The 14,626-nt window shown below is 48.4% G+C and overlaps 1 protein-coding gene and 1 long non-coding RNA gene across 2 annotated transcripts; one reads left to right on the top strand and one right to left on the bottom strand.

Moving 5' to 3' along the window:
- The first annotated feature begins 6,476 nt into the window (after positions 1-6,476).
- On the top strand, positions 6,477-13,172 carry LOC141025611 (uncharacterized). Its single transcript, XM_073501358.1, has 2 exons — positions 6,477-8,340; positions 12,820-13,172. The coding sequence occupies exons 1-2, from the start codon at positions 8,033-8,035 to the stop codon at positions 12,851-12,853; spliced, it is 342 nt and encodes a 113-aa protein (XP_073357459.1). The 5' UTR covers positions 6,477-8,032; the 3' UTR covers positions 12,854-13,172.
- Positions 9,339-10,617, bottom strand: LOC120965298 (uncharacterized). The gene is made up of 2 exons (XR_005757988.3): positions 9,911-10,617; positions 9,339-9,814 (listed from the first exon to the last, which is right to left on the bottom strand). It is a non-coding gene; the product is annotated as an uncharacterized lncRNA (long non-coding RNA).
- Positions 13,173-14,626: the final 1,454 nt, after the last annotated feature.

Here is a 14,626-nt window from a genome sequence, read left to right as displayed (position 1 = left end):
AATGAAGAGATTCAGAGCAAGGAAGAATAATGTCGCCTCTAATACCGAAATGAAACATGGTGAGGAAGTTAGCTCGTGTATTACATACAAAGCTGAGTGCCAAGAATATTTCGGAATCAAGGTTGTACAGGAGAGTCAGGTTCCGATCCTGTGGAACTGTGGGTTATGGGCCCACCATGTGGTTCAAAAGTAGGAAGGACGCCGACATATTGCACGGTCATGGTAGCAAGGCATAGCAGAGGATAGTCTGTCAGTTATGTTGGCAACAACGTTGGTACCAAGGGCGAGGGACGAAGAGAACCATTTTCCTGCTCGTTGAACGAGGCGGACCAATAGGCAAAGTTCTCGTCCATCGGGGGTTACCGAAATGTCATCAACAATAGTAACAGGGTCTTACTGATAGAGTTGTACACCAAGGTGTTTACACAAGCAGGGAATTATTACTTCTTATATCATATAGATCACAAGAAGGGTTAAGCAAACCAATGGAAAGGAAAAAATATGATTATCGAATCAAACAACCCAAAGGAAAGGAAGATGTGTTTACACATAAGAGTTAGGAGTATATCCTTCCCAAGGAAAAGCGGAGCGGGATATACATGATAGGACAGCAAGTTCAAAATCATTTAGATAATGGGGAGAGGGAAGAATCATGATATTACCCATACAGCGGTGTGAGGGTAATTGAACGAGAAACATTTTGTATTATGCTTCCAATGTTCTTGTTGATATCCGGAATACCACAGTCATGCTTCAATGCGGCAATGATATGGTGTCAAGTAAAGATTGGGTTCAAAGATCCCAAGAGATATTGAGAAACAATTCCAAGATATCTCAGAACGTAAGGAATAACCAAGGACAACAAGGTCTGTGTTGGCAGAAAGTCAAGATGTCATCGATGATATCACAAGTCATCGAGGGGCAGGGATGGTATTTCTAGCCATGAATTCAATTGACATCTCTGAAGAAGCCAAAGTGTTGACGGTGATCACAACAGATTTTGTCGAGAGACTCTATGAAGATGCCATTGAGTAGAAAAGGAAGGATGAAGTGAAAGGCTATGTGAACCACGGATTCGACACAAGCTCGAAGTCAAGCTTGTTGTTCGAGGTGAAATGATAAGATGAGGAAGATCGACATAAGCTTAGCTCATTGTTGAAAGTTGCTCCGGGCATAAGGACCAGGTAGCACAGTTAAAAGTTGACACGATAAAAATATAGCCGATCAGGCTAGGAATGATGTGATGGGGTATAAAACTTCCCAATATCATATACTAGGTGTAATGCCGGAAGGTAAATCGGAGTAGAGGTTGGACGGGGGAATGATTTGCAGAGGATAAGTATTTTAACTTATTCGGTAAATGGAATCAAGGAGGAAATAAGGGCGGAACCACGATTGCAAAGGATCAATTCATAGATACAAGATGAGCTTGTACCAAAAAATAATTATTTTTATGAGCAGCTTCCATGATAAGTTCTACATCGGGTCCATGGGCATGAACACAAGGGTTCAAGGTCGACTCCCATTTCTTCAATGCATAACCTTTCATTCACTCCTCGTTTTTCGATGAAATTGTAATGCAGAGGATTTAGCTAGCGAAGTACCAGAAGAGTAAGACTCGTGAGAACTCTCGAGTTCACGCGGATTATGGAAGGCATAAGTTCAACCCATCGGGGCATTTTTACGAATCTATACAACCACCAACCAAGCAAAAGATACGAGTTCAAAAGCAGAGTATCGGAGTCAAAGCAGATGATACAATTTACCGAAGGTATTTTGTATCAGGGAAAAACTCACAAGACTTTGGATGTGAATGACATTGTCGGATAACAACCCAGCAACGGATCTGGCGATTCACGACAGAGTTGATGTGAGTATCGGTAATCAATCAGATGAAGAAGGGGATGCAAAGGCATCGGCTTATAGAAACGTCTGAATGATTCAATGCTTGGGTACAAAGGAATTACGATTTCAAGACGAAGGATCAGAAGCAGAGGCTCTGATCAAAAGATTAGTAAGTTGAATAGACTTAGAGGTGTACCCGATCAAATCTGGATTGGGCAAGAACCAGCTCATATATGGAAGGATGTCCGAGCCGGAAAGAAAATTTCCAAGGATTAATTGATGATTGCGAGTATTCGCACACACGCTGAATCCATAGGAACAGAATGACAATCACAAAGAATTTTAAAGAATATTGCTAGACACATGGAATTAATCCTAATGCAAGCAGGCAAGGAGAATCAAGAGCAATAGGCTGCAGAGGATTTTTGGAAGATCAGATAGTATTTCCAAGTATTTTGGAAAGCATATGAACAACTAGGGATGAACGAACCCCGGTTAAGTGAATTATCCATAGTTCAAAAAGAAGCTGCAAAGCAGAAGGCACAAAGGATTCTCGAAACAACGGAGAGTACTAGTGGTATCTTGTAATAACAGGAGCAACTAGGGATGAAGGTACAAGCGGCAAGAATGTTATTCGGGGGGATTATTGTTGGTCAGGAACTACAAGGCAATTGGCACAGGGTCTCGAGAAACATCGAGGAGTATCTGCAGGATCTTCTGGCGAAGCAAGCGATCATCGAAAATGTCGAGGCTTTCCGGGAGGAAGTGGGTACGAGAACCTAATGTCAGAGTTAGTAAAATGTTTAACCCGAATAGACGAGAGATCAGAGTCCCAGAGTATAGATGAGGAATAAAAGATCCTAATACCACTCAATGGCGACGTGGGCCCGTAAGACACACAGCCATGTTAGTAAAAGTTTTTGTAGTAACTAGACTCAACTTCGGCCAAGGAGTTAGAAAGGGGGCTACCTACAGGCAGTCGGCTCTGATACCAACTTGTGATGCCCTCTATTCAATCGTACACTAATCATACACGCAAATGTGTACGATCAAGATCAAGGACTCACGGGAAGATATCACAACACAACTCTAGACACAAATTAAAATAATACAAGCTTTATATTACAAGCCAGGGGCCTCGAGGGCTCGAATATATAAGCTCGAATACACAAGAGTCAGCGGAAGCAACATTATCTGAGTACAGACATGAGTTAGACAAGTTTGCCTTAAGAAGGCTAGCACAAAAGCAACATCGATCGAAAAGGCAAGGCCTCCTGCCTGGGAGCCTCCTAACTACTCCTGGTCGTCGGCGGCCTCCACGTAGTAGTAGGCATCAACGGTGGCATCTGGCTCCTGTGCTCCGACATCTGGTTGCATCAACCGGAAAGAAGAAGAAAGGGGGAAAAGGGCGAGCAAAGCAACCGTGAGTACTCATCCAAAGTACTCGCAAGCAAGGATCTACACTACATATGCAACATTATCAAAGGAAGGCTGTATATGTGGACTGGGCTGCAGAAATGCCAGAATAGAGAGAAGGCCTAGTCCTATCGAAGACTAGCATCTTCTGGAAACCACCATCTTGCAGCAACAGGAGGAAGTAGAGTAGCATAAAGTAAAGTAGTAGTAGTGTTATCAACCTCGGCCGGAGATCCTTTCTCGACTCCCTGCGAGAAAGCAATCCCAGAGCCATACTATCCAGTTATCATCACAATCCATTACTCATCACAAGTATCCAGTTCTAGTTGTATCGATCGGGATACAACTCCAAGTGTCCGTTACCGTAGGACAGGCTATCGATAGATGTTTTCTTCCCTGCAGGGGTGCACCAACTTACCCACCACGCTCGATTAACTCCGGCCGGACACACTTTCCTGGGTCATGCCCGGCCTCGGCCAAACAATACGCCGCAACCCGACCTAGGCTAAATAGAGAGGCCAGCACGCCGGACTAAACCTATGCCCCCAGGGGTCATGGGCCATCTCCCCGGGAACTCCTGCACGTTGCGAGGGCGGCCGGTGAGCAGACCTAGCTACCTCCTTCAACAAGGCAGGTGCTTACGCAGTCCAACCCGGCGCACGCCGCTCAGTCGCTAACGTCTATTAAGCTTGGCTGATGCATACGACGCAGAACGCCCATACTATGCCCACGTGATGGTTAGTGCTATCAGGCCAGAGGCCCCTCGGATCAAATATCCAAATCGTAGTGGATTAGGAGCACCCGGTAACAAGCAGAGACTCACGAAAGATGTGACCCCGTTGCCCCGTCTCGAGGACTTGCGACAAAGGCTAGGAATGCCCGGCCAAGCCTCGTAATTATCTCGCGGGCACCCTCCAGGTCAACCCGACTCCACATCACTCGCAATTAAGCTCGCGCGGGTACCCCTCAGAGCCGACCCGTCTTTAGTAACATGGTTCAGTGTAAAGTCATAGTAACCATAGTAACTGTGTGTCTAACACCAAGGGGAAAACCTGAGGAATCGCCCTTAACGGATTCCACTCGATGTAATCATCAAGGTGAATGTAACAGGAACCACCCGCGAAGTTCACACTTGAGGGGTTGAACGACAGAGCCGTATCGGAAGTGGTTAAGGCGGAATCACCCTCGATGACCACGACCGAATAGCTACACTACAGGGTAACATCAGAAGTGCTGATGAGGTCTCACCCCCGGCACTAGATAGTAACCCAGTAGTGTCGAGCAACTAAGGGGAAAGTGATGTGCGGTGTCGGGGCCTGGTCTTCGATCACGTTGATCGGGTCTTCGATGATGAAGCAGGGGCAACAAGGACAAGGTGGGGGTCACTGATGGATCACTAACCAACCTATACTAAGCAGTTTAGGATAAGCAGGTAAGGTACAACAGCAGATACAAAAGCAGGCTATTCTTCAGAATAGGAGTAAACAATTACAGTAGCAAAATCTAATGCAAGCATGATAGAATGGAATGGGGCGATATCAGAATGATCAAAGGGGGGCTTGCCTGGTTGCTCTGGCAAGGAGGGGTCGTCATCGACGTAGTCGATCACAGGGGCGGCATCGGTCTCGGGGTCTACCAGAGAGAAGAGGGGAAAGAAACAATAAATATAAAGCAAAAATAGCATCACAAAGCGTAACATGACGAAAAGCAGAACTAGGGGTGTTCTAACGCAGTACTACACGTTGCAGACAAAGAGGGAAAACATCCGGAGGGTTTTCCTGTGTTTGGCGTTTTCCGGACAAAGGAAAAGAGGGGGAAAGTTCCATGTTCAGCATGCTAGGGGCATGTGACAGATGAACGGACAGCGTATTCGGGACCATTGGATTTTTCTGAGCAACTTTCATGTAGAAAACATTTTCATCCGAGTTACGGTTTATTTTCTATTAATTTTCAAAGATTTTAACAATTTCTAAAATTATTATTAATTCGAAAATAATGATTAAATGCTAGGTGCACCCAGCTCTGTGTACACAACAGTGTACACAGAGGATGACATGTGGGTCTATGGGGTCCCAGTTGACCCAGTTGACCAGTCAAAGTTTGACTGGTCAACAGGGGATGGGCCCTCCTGTCATAGACTAGGTTTAGTGAATTAAATCAGTTTCAACTAATCTAGTGATTAGGCTAATTAATCCCGAGTTAATTAAGTTAATTAACTAATTAATTAATTAATTAATTAACTAATTAATTTATTATTATGTTTTTTAAACTCTTTTTTTTATAGGGGCGTGGGGGGCCCCATTGGGCAGTGGCCCATATGGCCAACTGGGTGTGCGGGAGTGCGGGTACCGGGCGCGGGCGCCCATCTAGGGCGAGGCCGTGGCCTCAGCTGGGCTTCCCCCGGCCGGCACGCACGGCACAGAAGGCGCTGACGGCCTCAGCGCCCAGCGCAGGGTGAGGCTCCGAGCGGCGGCGGCGGTAGCAGAAGACGGCGGAGGCGGTCGGCTGCAGCATGATGAGCATGGCAAGGCCAAGTCGAGCAGCCGGCGAAGGCGGGCAGCAGCTCGAGACAGGGGGCGCGGCGAGCATCTGCGGGGCCGGCGAGGGGAGGAGATCGCGGTGGAAGGCGGCGCCCAGGGCGAGCGCGGGCACACGCGCGCGCAGGCGATGGCACATGCGCTGGGCGAGGCCATAGCGGGCCATGTCGTCGGCCGAACGTGATAGGGAACGAAGGGGGTGTTGCTCACCCCCACTGTAGATGTTCGCAGGCGTCCAGCGGGGTGGAGGTCGGGGAAGCGAGCATCGGTGACTAGGGTGACGGAGTCGGGGAAGCGATGGTGTAGACGTGGTGGCGTCGGGGAGGCTCCGACGAGGGGGGGCTCCGGGCGATAGTGGCATCGGGGTCGAACCCCAGTTCCAGATCGGGCGGAGGGGACGGTCCTCGGGTGCGGGGCGCACGACATGCGGCGACGTCGGGGCGGCGCTGCGCCCAGATCGGGTCGTGGTGAACAGGGGGTCGAGGGGGAGGAGAGACGAGGGAGAGGGGAATCGTGGGGAGTGGGGAAGTGGATCGGGGGTCAAGCGTGGGGCTCTCCCCTGGCGGCGCTGTAGGGAGAGGGTGGGGTTCGGGGCAGTCTAGGGTTAGGCCGTGGGCTGGGGGAGTTATACGGGGCGGCTGGGCCGGTTGGCCCAGCGCGAGGGGAGGGGTTGTTTCTTTTCTTTTTCTTTTTTTTACAGAAAAAATGATATGCAATATTTGAGCTGCCAAAAGGAGTTCTGTAAAATGTGGGACTTGGCCAAATAAATACATTACAATATTTGGCACCTGCCACAAAAAGTTTGGGAGGATTTTGAATTGATTTGGATTTTTCACAAATGGAAAAGCATTTAAAAATGCTGATTTGGAACTGCATTAATTCCCAGGGGAAATTAGCTATCTCAAATGATGTTGAATCACTCATGAAATTTAGTTAGTGAAAATTTGCAACCCAGCGAACATTTTTGTTTTACCGTTTGGAGAAATAATTTATTTGACTTTATTTTAAAATTGTATTTGAATTGGTTTTGAATCAAAGTGAGATTAGCAACAGTAACAATGATGACTTGGCATCATTAGTAGGGGTTACTGTAGCTTGATTATCCGGGCGTTACATCATGGCTCATGCCTCACCCATACCTTATCGGACTACTCACACATGGAGATCAGACCGCGAGAAGAAATCATTGAAGAACACATCTTGAGATTATCCGGGCGTTACATCATGGAACGCCGTCTTTCACTCTGGTGGCCTTCTGACACCTCCTGATGATTTATTTCTTCTCCATTTTCCTCCCTTTCCTTTCTCCTACGTGATATCTTCCCTTTTTAGCCCATTTCCTATGGAAAAATATTAAAGAGAGGATTTGTGGAATCCTTTGCATTCATTAGTCACTAGTGAAAATATCGGAGTGAATATCTCTTTTTAATGAAATATCTCGTCACCCAGGTATCTATATAAACCGAGGGGTAATGCTCGTAGACGACACCTCATACACACACGGTCTCATGGTAAATCAACCTGCACACTATATTCCCTCGAAATTAATACAATCAAAGCAGGACGTAGGGTATTATCTCTACGAGAGAGCCAAAACTTGGGTAAAATCCTATGTCTCCGTTACCGTCTACCAAGTCTACCTGTCCGGGACCCCTTACCCGAGATCTGATGGATTTGACTGAGTGATATTTTTGCACTCATTTTAACCCTGTTTAAACTAAGATATTTCATTAAAAGAGAGATATTCACTCTGATATTTTCACTCCGATATTTTAACCTTGTTTAAACCGAGCGCTGCCGGTTTGATACTCGCCGTGCGCGGTGCAGCAGTGTAAATAAATAGTACTCCTGGACAGCGCCGAGTAGTTGTAGTCGAGTTGTTTCATACATACACGGTGAATAATCTGGGGATTCAGATCCCCGCAAAAAAAAAAAAAATCTAGTGATTCCGATGGGGAAAAGAGGGGAGGCTCCATTTCCGTTCCGGCGGATCTCCTGTTGGGATTCGAATCGAAGTCGGTTACCGCCCGCTCTATATATACCACACCGGCAGTGCGCGGCGGCGGCCCATTTCAATTTCAACTGATCCGCTTAGATCGAGAGGAAGAATCGATCAATCGATCCAGAGAAAAGAGGAACAATCAATCCATCGATCCAGAGAGAGGAAGAATCGATCAATCGATCCAGAGAAAGAGAGGAGGGATCGATCGAGATCGAGAGAAAGGGAGGAGGCGATGCTGTCCCTTCTCTCCACCAGCGCGGAGGTCGCGCAGGAGGCGGAGGACGGCGGCCATGGCCGGGACGCCGTCCTGATGCGGATCGACCGTCTCGGGGACGCTCCAAGGGCGCTGGCGGATGTGAGCCGCCTCGTCGCGCACCAAGACTGGAGGGTGCTCAACATCCTGCAGATCCGGGAGGCGGCGGCGCTGGGCGGAGCGCTCTCCGACGCCGCGCGCTTGCTTCGGAAGATTCGCCGCGCGCTGCTCCAGCTGTCGAGAGCACGCGACGCTCTCGTGGAGGCGCTCCCCAGCATCAGGCGGAGGTATGGGGATCTCACCCTGCCCGACGACACGAAGTTTGACGGCCTCTGCGCGAACGCAAACTTCATGGCCGTCTTCGGTTGGACGTACGGGGTCGGCAACGGCTTCCTCGGGGACGAGGCGGATTCTCAAAGTCGCCATCGTGCGGGACGTGATGCCTGCACCGCAGCAGCAGCCTCGAGTACCGCCGCGTCGCGCCCCCCCCCCCCCCCCCCCCCCCCCCCCCCCCCCCCCCCGCCGCTCTACGCCGAGCTGCTGGCCCTGCTCGTGTCGTTCGGCGACGCCCAGCGCAAGGTCGAAAGGCGGCTGCCCCGCATCCTCCCGGTCGTGGCCTCTCTGCAGGAGCAGGCGGCTCCGGTGGGAGAGGCCCCCCATGGGGTGACCCGTCAGTCGCCCGCCATGCGGGCCATCGCTGCTGAGTGGGCCTCTGCTCTCGCGGCGCCCCCCCTCAGCGCCTCCACGTTCGACGACGTGCTACCGCGCATTGCCGTCCATCTCCAGCAGCTTCGGGATTCCCTCGACGCGCCTGTGCCCCTCCTCCACGACCGGTTCACCGGCGATGTCGTCGTCCGCTCCCTTCGCGACGTCGCCGAGGTGCGCACCAACTCCAGGCTGCTCCACAACAGCGCCGATGAGCCCTCCCATCGCATCACAATTGTCCTCGATGGCTTAAGGATGTTCCCTGAGGCCAACGAGCTGCGCCTGCATCTCTTGGCCGCAGCGCCGGTCCTGAGATTTTGGGGGCCCGGGGCGAAACTAAAACTCGGGGCCCTTAATATAGACACCACAATAATAACAATGAATATATTTATATATATAATATTATAAATAACACTTAAATGAATTCAGAATCACTATGCGACAGAAATAATATATACGTATTACCTTAAAAATAACATTCCTCGATGCAAAGGCACTTATGATGAGGTCGATGTCAATCTCATCTATATTTTTTTCTCGACGCATAATGTTGCCAAGCTATTTAACCTCTCCTGAGTCATTGTTGACCTCAAATAGTTTCTTCAATAATTACAAATTTGAAAAGCTTCTTTTGACTGATGCGACCATCATAGGCATATCAAATAAAATGTGAGAAACAATGGAGATATTAGGATAGCTATCAACTTCTCTAACATGTTCGAAAATCTCCATGGCAGACATTACACCATATGGCAAAGTGACTCATACTCTTTAGTTCAAAAATAAGTTCAATAATCTCATAATCTCGTAGCCACTTACATTGTCATCGCCGATGCTGGTGTCAACATTTTCTACTCGCTGATCATATTCTGAATTCCCAATTGGTTGTTGCTCTTCCTCTATGGGAACCATTGCCAATCATCATCTTTGTTTATCGAAGCAGTGGAAGCACCATTATTACTCTTGAGAAATTTGTGCGTATCTGGGTGTTGTGATTGTACCAATTTATCCATGGCCGTCTTCCTTGTCCTTTTATCCCTACCCGATGAATATGTCCTGCTTTTGTACGACATGATGACACACAATGCTGGAAAAATATTGCTGCAGCAATTGTTCAACGCTAGGGTTATCACCAAGGCTCGCATCATATACCTGATTGTACCAATTTATCCATGGCCGTCTTCCTTGTTCGTGTGCTTTATGGAATTACAGATGAGGGCCTCTGGAATTGAAATCAGCGGCGAACTAGATTACACGCGTTCCTAACTACCTATGCAAAATTAAGATGGGGGCCCTAGGAACTGAAATCAGCAGTCAATTAGGAAGGAGATTACCAGGAGTCGGGAGGGATGAGGCGTCAGTACCAGTATGAACATCCGGCCTCGGCGGCTAGGGCTAGAATAGCTGCGCCTGCGTGATCCGATTGAATAGGAAGGGCGCGCGTTGTTGGCTCCTTTTTTCACGTGAAGGGCTCGCTTGCGGCTGATCGTGATTGGAATACGAACGAATCGACGATGGGTGGGGAAAGTGGGATCAAAGCGATCGTCCTGCTGCTTGCTTTTTTTAGCGATCGTTTTGCGCTCGCGCGTCTGCCTGGAAGACTAAATAAAGCCCAGCGCCCAGCCCTTTGATTTTTTCTTCGGACATAGGCCCATAGCCTACCTAGGCTTAGTTGTTGCATACTTGGGCGGGGGCCCCTGGATGTTGGGGGCCCGGGGCGGCCGCCCCCCTGCCCCCCCTCAGGGCCGGCCCTGAGCCCAGCTGAGGCCACGGCCTCGCCCTGGATGGGCGCCCGCGCCCGGTACCCGCACTCCCGCACACCCAGTTGGCCATATGGGCCACTGCCCAATGGGGCCCCCCACGCCCCTATAAAAAAAGAGTTTAAAAAACATAATAATAAATTGATTAGTTAATTAATTAATTAATTAGTTAATTAACTTAATTAACTCAGGATTAATTAGCCTAATCACTAGATTAGTTGAAACTGATTTAATTCACTAAACCTAGTCTATGATAGGAGGGCCCACCCCCTGTTGACCAGTCAAACTTTGACTGGTCAACTGGGGTCAACTGGGACCCCATAGACCCACATGTCATCCTCTGTGTACATGAAAGTTGTTCAGAAAAATCCAATGGTCCCGAATACGCTCTCCGTTCATCTGTCACATGCCCCTAGCATGCTGAACATGGAACTTTCCCCCTCTTTTCCTTTGTCCGGAAAACGCCAAACACCGGAAAACCCTCCGGATGTTTTCCCTCTTTGTCTGCAATGCGTAGTACTGCGTTAGAACACCCCTAGTTCTGCTTTTCGTCATGTTACGCTTTGTGATGCTATGTTTGCTTTATATTTATTGTTTCTTCCCCCTCTTCTCTCCGGTAGACCCCGAGACCGATGCCGCCCCTGTGATCGACTACGTCGATGACGACCCTCCTTGCCAGAGCAACCAGGCAAGCCCCCCCTTTGATCATTCTGATATCGCCCCATTCCATTCTCTCATCTTGCATTAGATTTTGCTACTGTAATTGTTTACTCCTATTCTGAAGCATAGCCTGCTTTTGTATCTGCTGTTGTACCTTGCCTGCTTATCCTAAACTGCTTAGTATAGGTTGGTTAGTGATCCATCAGTGACCCCCACCTTGTCCTTGTTGCCCCTGCTTCATCATCGAAGACCCGATCAACGTGATCGAAGACCAGGCCCCGACACCGCACATCACTTTCCCCTTAGTTGCTCGACACTACTGGGTTACTATCTAGTGCCGGGGGTGAGACCTCATCAGCACTTCTGATGTTACCCTGTAGTGTAGCTATTCGGTCGTGGTCATCGAGGGTGATTCCGCCTTAACCACTTCCGATACGGCTCTGTCGTTCAACCCCTCAAGTGTGAACTTCGCGGGTGGTTCCTGTTACGTTCACCTTGATGATTACATCGAGTGGAATCCGTTAAGGGCGATTCATCAGGTTTTCCCCTTGGTGTTAGACACACAGTTACTATGGTTACTATGACTTTACACTGAACCATGTTACTAAAGACGGGTCGGCTCTGAGGGGTACCCGCGCGAGCTTAATTGCGAGTGATGTGGAGTCGGGTTGACCTGGAGGGTGCCCGCGAGATAATTACGAGGCTTGGCCGGGCATTCCTAGCCTTTGTCGCAAGTCCTCGAGACGGGGCAACGGGGTCACATCTTTCGTGAGTCTCTGCTTGTTACCGGGTGCTCCTAATCCACTACGATTTGGATATTTGATCCGAGGGGCCTCTGGCCTGATAGCACTAACCATCACGTCGGCATAGTATGGGCGTTCTGCGTCGTATGCATCAGCCGAAGCTTAATAGACGTTAGCGACTGAGCGGCGTGCGCCGGGTTGGACTGCGTAAGCACCTGCCTTGTTGAAGGAGGTAGCTAGGTCTGCTCACCGGCCGCCCTCGCAACGTGCAGGAGTTCCCGGGGAGATGGCCCATGACCCCTGGGGGCATAGGTTTAGTCCGGCGTGCTGGCCTCTCTATTTAGCCTAGGTCGGGTTGCGGCGTATTGTTTGGCCGAGGCCGGGCATGACCCAGGAAAGTGTGTCCGGCCGGAGTTAATCGAGCGTGGTGGGTAAGTTGGTGCACCCCTGCAGGGAAGAAAACATCTATCGATAGCCTGTCCTACGGTAACGGACACTTGGAGTTGTATCCCGATCGATACAACTAGAACTGGATACTTGTGATGAGTAATGGATTGTGATGATAACTGGATAGTATGGCTCTGGGATTGCTTTCTCGCAGGGAGTCGAGAAAGGATCTCCGGCCGAGGTTGATAACACTACTACTACTTTACTTTATGCTACTCTACTTCCTCCTGTTGCTGCAAGATGGTGGTTTCCAGAAGATGCTAGTCTTCGATAGGACTAGGCCTTCTCTCTATTCTGGCATTTCTGCAGCCCAGTCCACATATACAGCCTTCCTTTGATAATGTTGCATATGTAGTGTAGATCCTTACTTGCGAGTACTTTGGATGAGTACTCACGGTTGCTTTGCTCGCCCTTTTCCCCCTTTCTTCTTCTTTCCGGTTGATGCAACCAGATGTCGGAGCACAGGAGCCAGATGCCACCGTTGATGCCTACTACTACGTGGAGGCCGCCGACGACCAGGAGTAGTTAGGAGGCTCCCAGGCAGGAGGCCTTGCCTTTTCGATCGATGTTGCTTTTGTGCTAGCCTTCTTAAGGCAAACTTGTCTAACTCATGTCTGTACTCAGATAATGTTGCTTCCGCTGACTCTTGTGTATTCGAGCTTATATATTCGAGCCCTCGAGGCCCCTGGCTTGTAATATAAAGCTTGTATTATTTTAATTTGTGTCTAGAGTTGTGTTGTGATATCTTCCCGTGAGTCCTTGATCTTGATCGTACACATTTGCGTGTATGATTAGTGTACGATTGAATAGAGGGCATCACAAGTTGGTATCAGAGCCGACTGCCTGTAGGTAGCCCCCTTTCTAACTCCTTGGCCGAAGTTGAGTCTAGTTACTACAAAAACTTTTACTAACATGGCTGTGTGTCTTACGGGCCCACGTCGCCATTGAGTGGTATTAGGATCTTTTATTCCTCATCTATACTCTGGGACTCTGATCTCTCGTCTATTCGGGTTAAACATTTTACTAACTCTGACATTAGGTTCTCGTACCCACTTCCTCCCAGAGAGCCTCGACATTTTCGATGATCGCTTGCTTCGCCAGAAGATCCTGCAGATACTCCTCGATGTTTCTCGAGACCCTGTGCCAATTGCCTTGCAGTTCCTGACCAACAATAATCCCCCCGAATAACATTCTTGCCGCTTGTACCTTCATCCCTAGTTGCTCCTGTTATTACAAGATACCACTAGTACTCTCCGTTGTTTCGAGAATCCTTTGTGCCTTCTGCTTTGCAGCTTCTTTTTGAACTATGGATAATTCACTTAACCGGGGTTCGTTCATCCCCAGTTGTTCATATGCTTTCCAAAATACTTGGAAATACTATCTGATCTTCCGAAAATCCTCTGCAGCCTATTGCTCTTGATTCTCCTTGCCTGCTTGCATTAGGATTAATTCCATGTGTCTAGCAATATTCTTTAAAATTCTTTGTGATTGTCATTCCGTTCCTATGGATTCAGCGTGTGTGCGAATACTCACAATCATCAATTAATCCTTGGAAATTTTCTTTCCGGCTCGGACATCCTTCCATATATGAGCTGGTTCTTGCCCAATCCAGATTTGATCGGGTACACCTCTAAGTCTATTCAACTTACTAATCTTTTGATCAGAGCCTCTGCTTTTGATCCTTCGTCTTGAAATCGTAATTCCTTTGTACCCAAGCATTGAATCATTCAGACGTTTCTATAAGCCGATGCCTTTGCATCCCCTTCTTCATCTGATTGATTACCGATACTCACATCAACTCTGTCGTGAATCGCCAGATCCGTTGCTGGGTTGTTATCCGACAATGTCATTCACATCCAAAGTCTTGTGAGTTTTTCCCTGATACAAAATACCTTCGGTAAATTGTATCATCTGCTTTGACTCCGATACTCTGCTTTTGAACTCGTATCTTTTGCTTGGTTGGTGGTTGTATAGATTCGTAAAAATGCCCCGATGGGTTGAACTTATGCCTTCCATAATCCGCGTGAACCCGAGAGTTCTCACGAGTCTTACTCTTCTGATACTTCGCTAGCTAAATCCTCTGCATTACAATTTCATCGAAAAACGAGGAGTGAATGAAAGGTTATGCATTGAAGAAGTGGGAGTCGACCTTGAACCCTTGTGTTCATGCCCATGGACCCGATGTAGAACTTATCATGGAAGCTGCTCATAAAAATAATTATTTTTTTGGTACAAGCTCATCTTGTATCTATGAATTG

The sequence above is a fragment of the Aegilops tauschii genome, chromosome 1 (assembly GCF_002575655.3).
Source record: "Aegilops tauschii subsp. strangulata cultivar AL8/78 chromosome 1, Aet v6.0, whole genome shotgun sequence".
In the NCBI taxonomy this organism is placed as follows: Eukaryota; Viridiplantae; Streptophyta; class Magnoliopsida; order Poales; family Poaceae; genus Aegilops; species Aegilops tauschii.
This window is presented reverse-complemented; position numbering and strand designations above follow the sequence as displayed.

Excerpts from the sequence above, each read along its gene's own strand:
- LOC141025611 (XM_073501358.1), top strand. The coding sequence starts at position 8,033 with ATGCTGTCCCTTCTCTCCACCAGCGCGGAGGTCGCGCAGGAGGCGGAG. Across the intron at positions 8,341-12,819 it reads CTCCCCAGCATCAGGCGGAG|ATGTCGGAGCACAGGAGCCA; the intron begins GTATGGGGATCT and ends TGATGCAACCAG.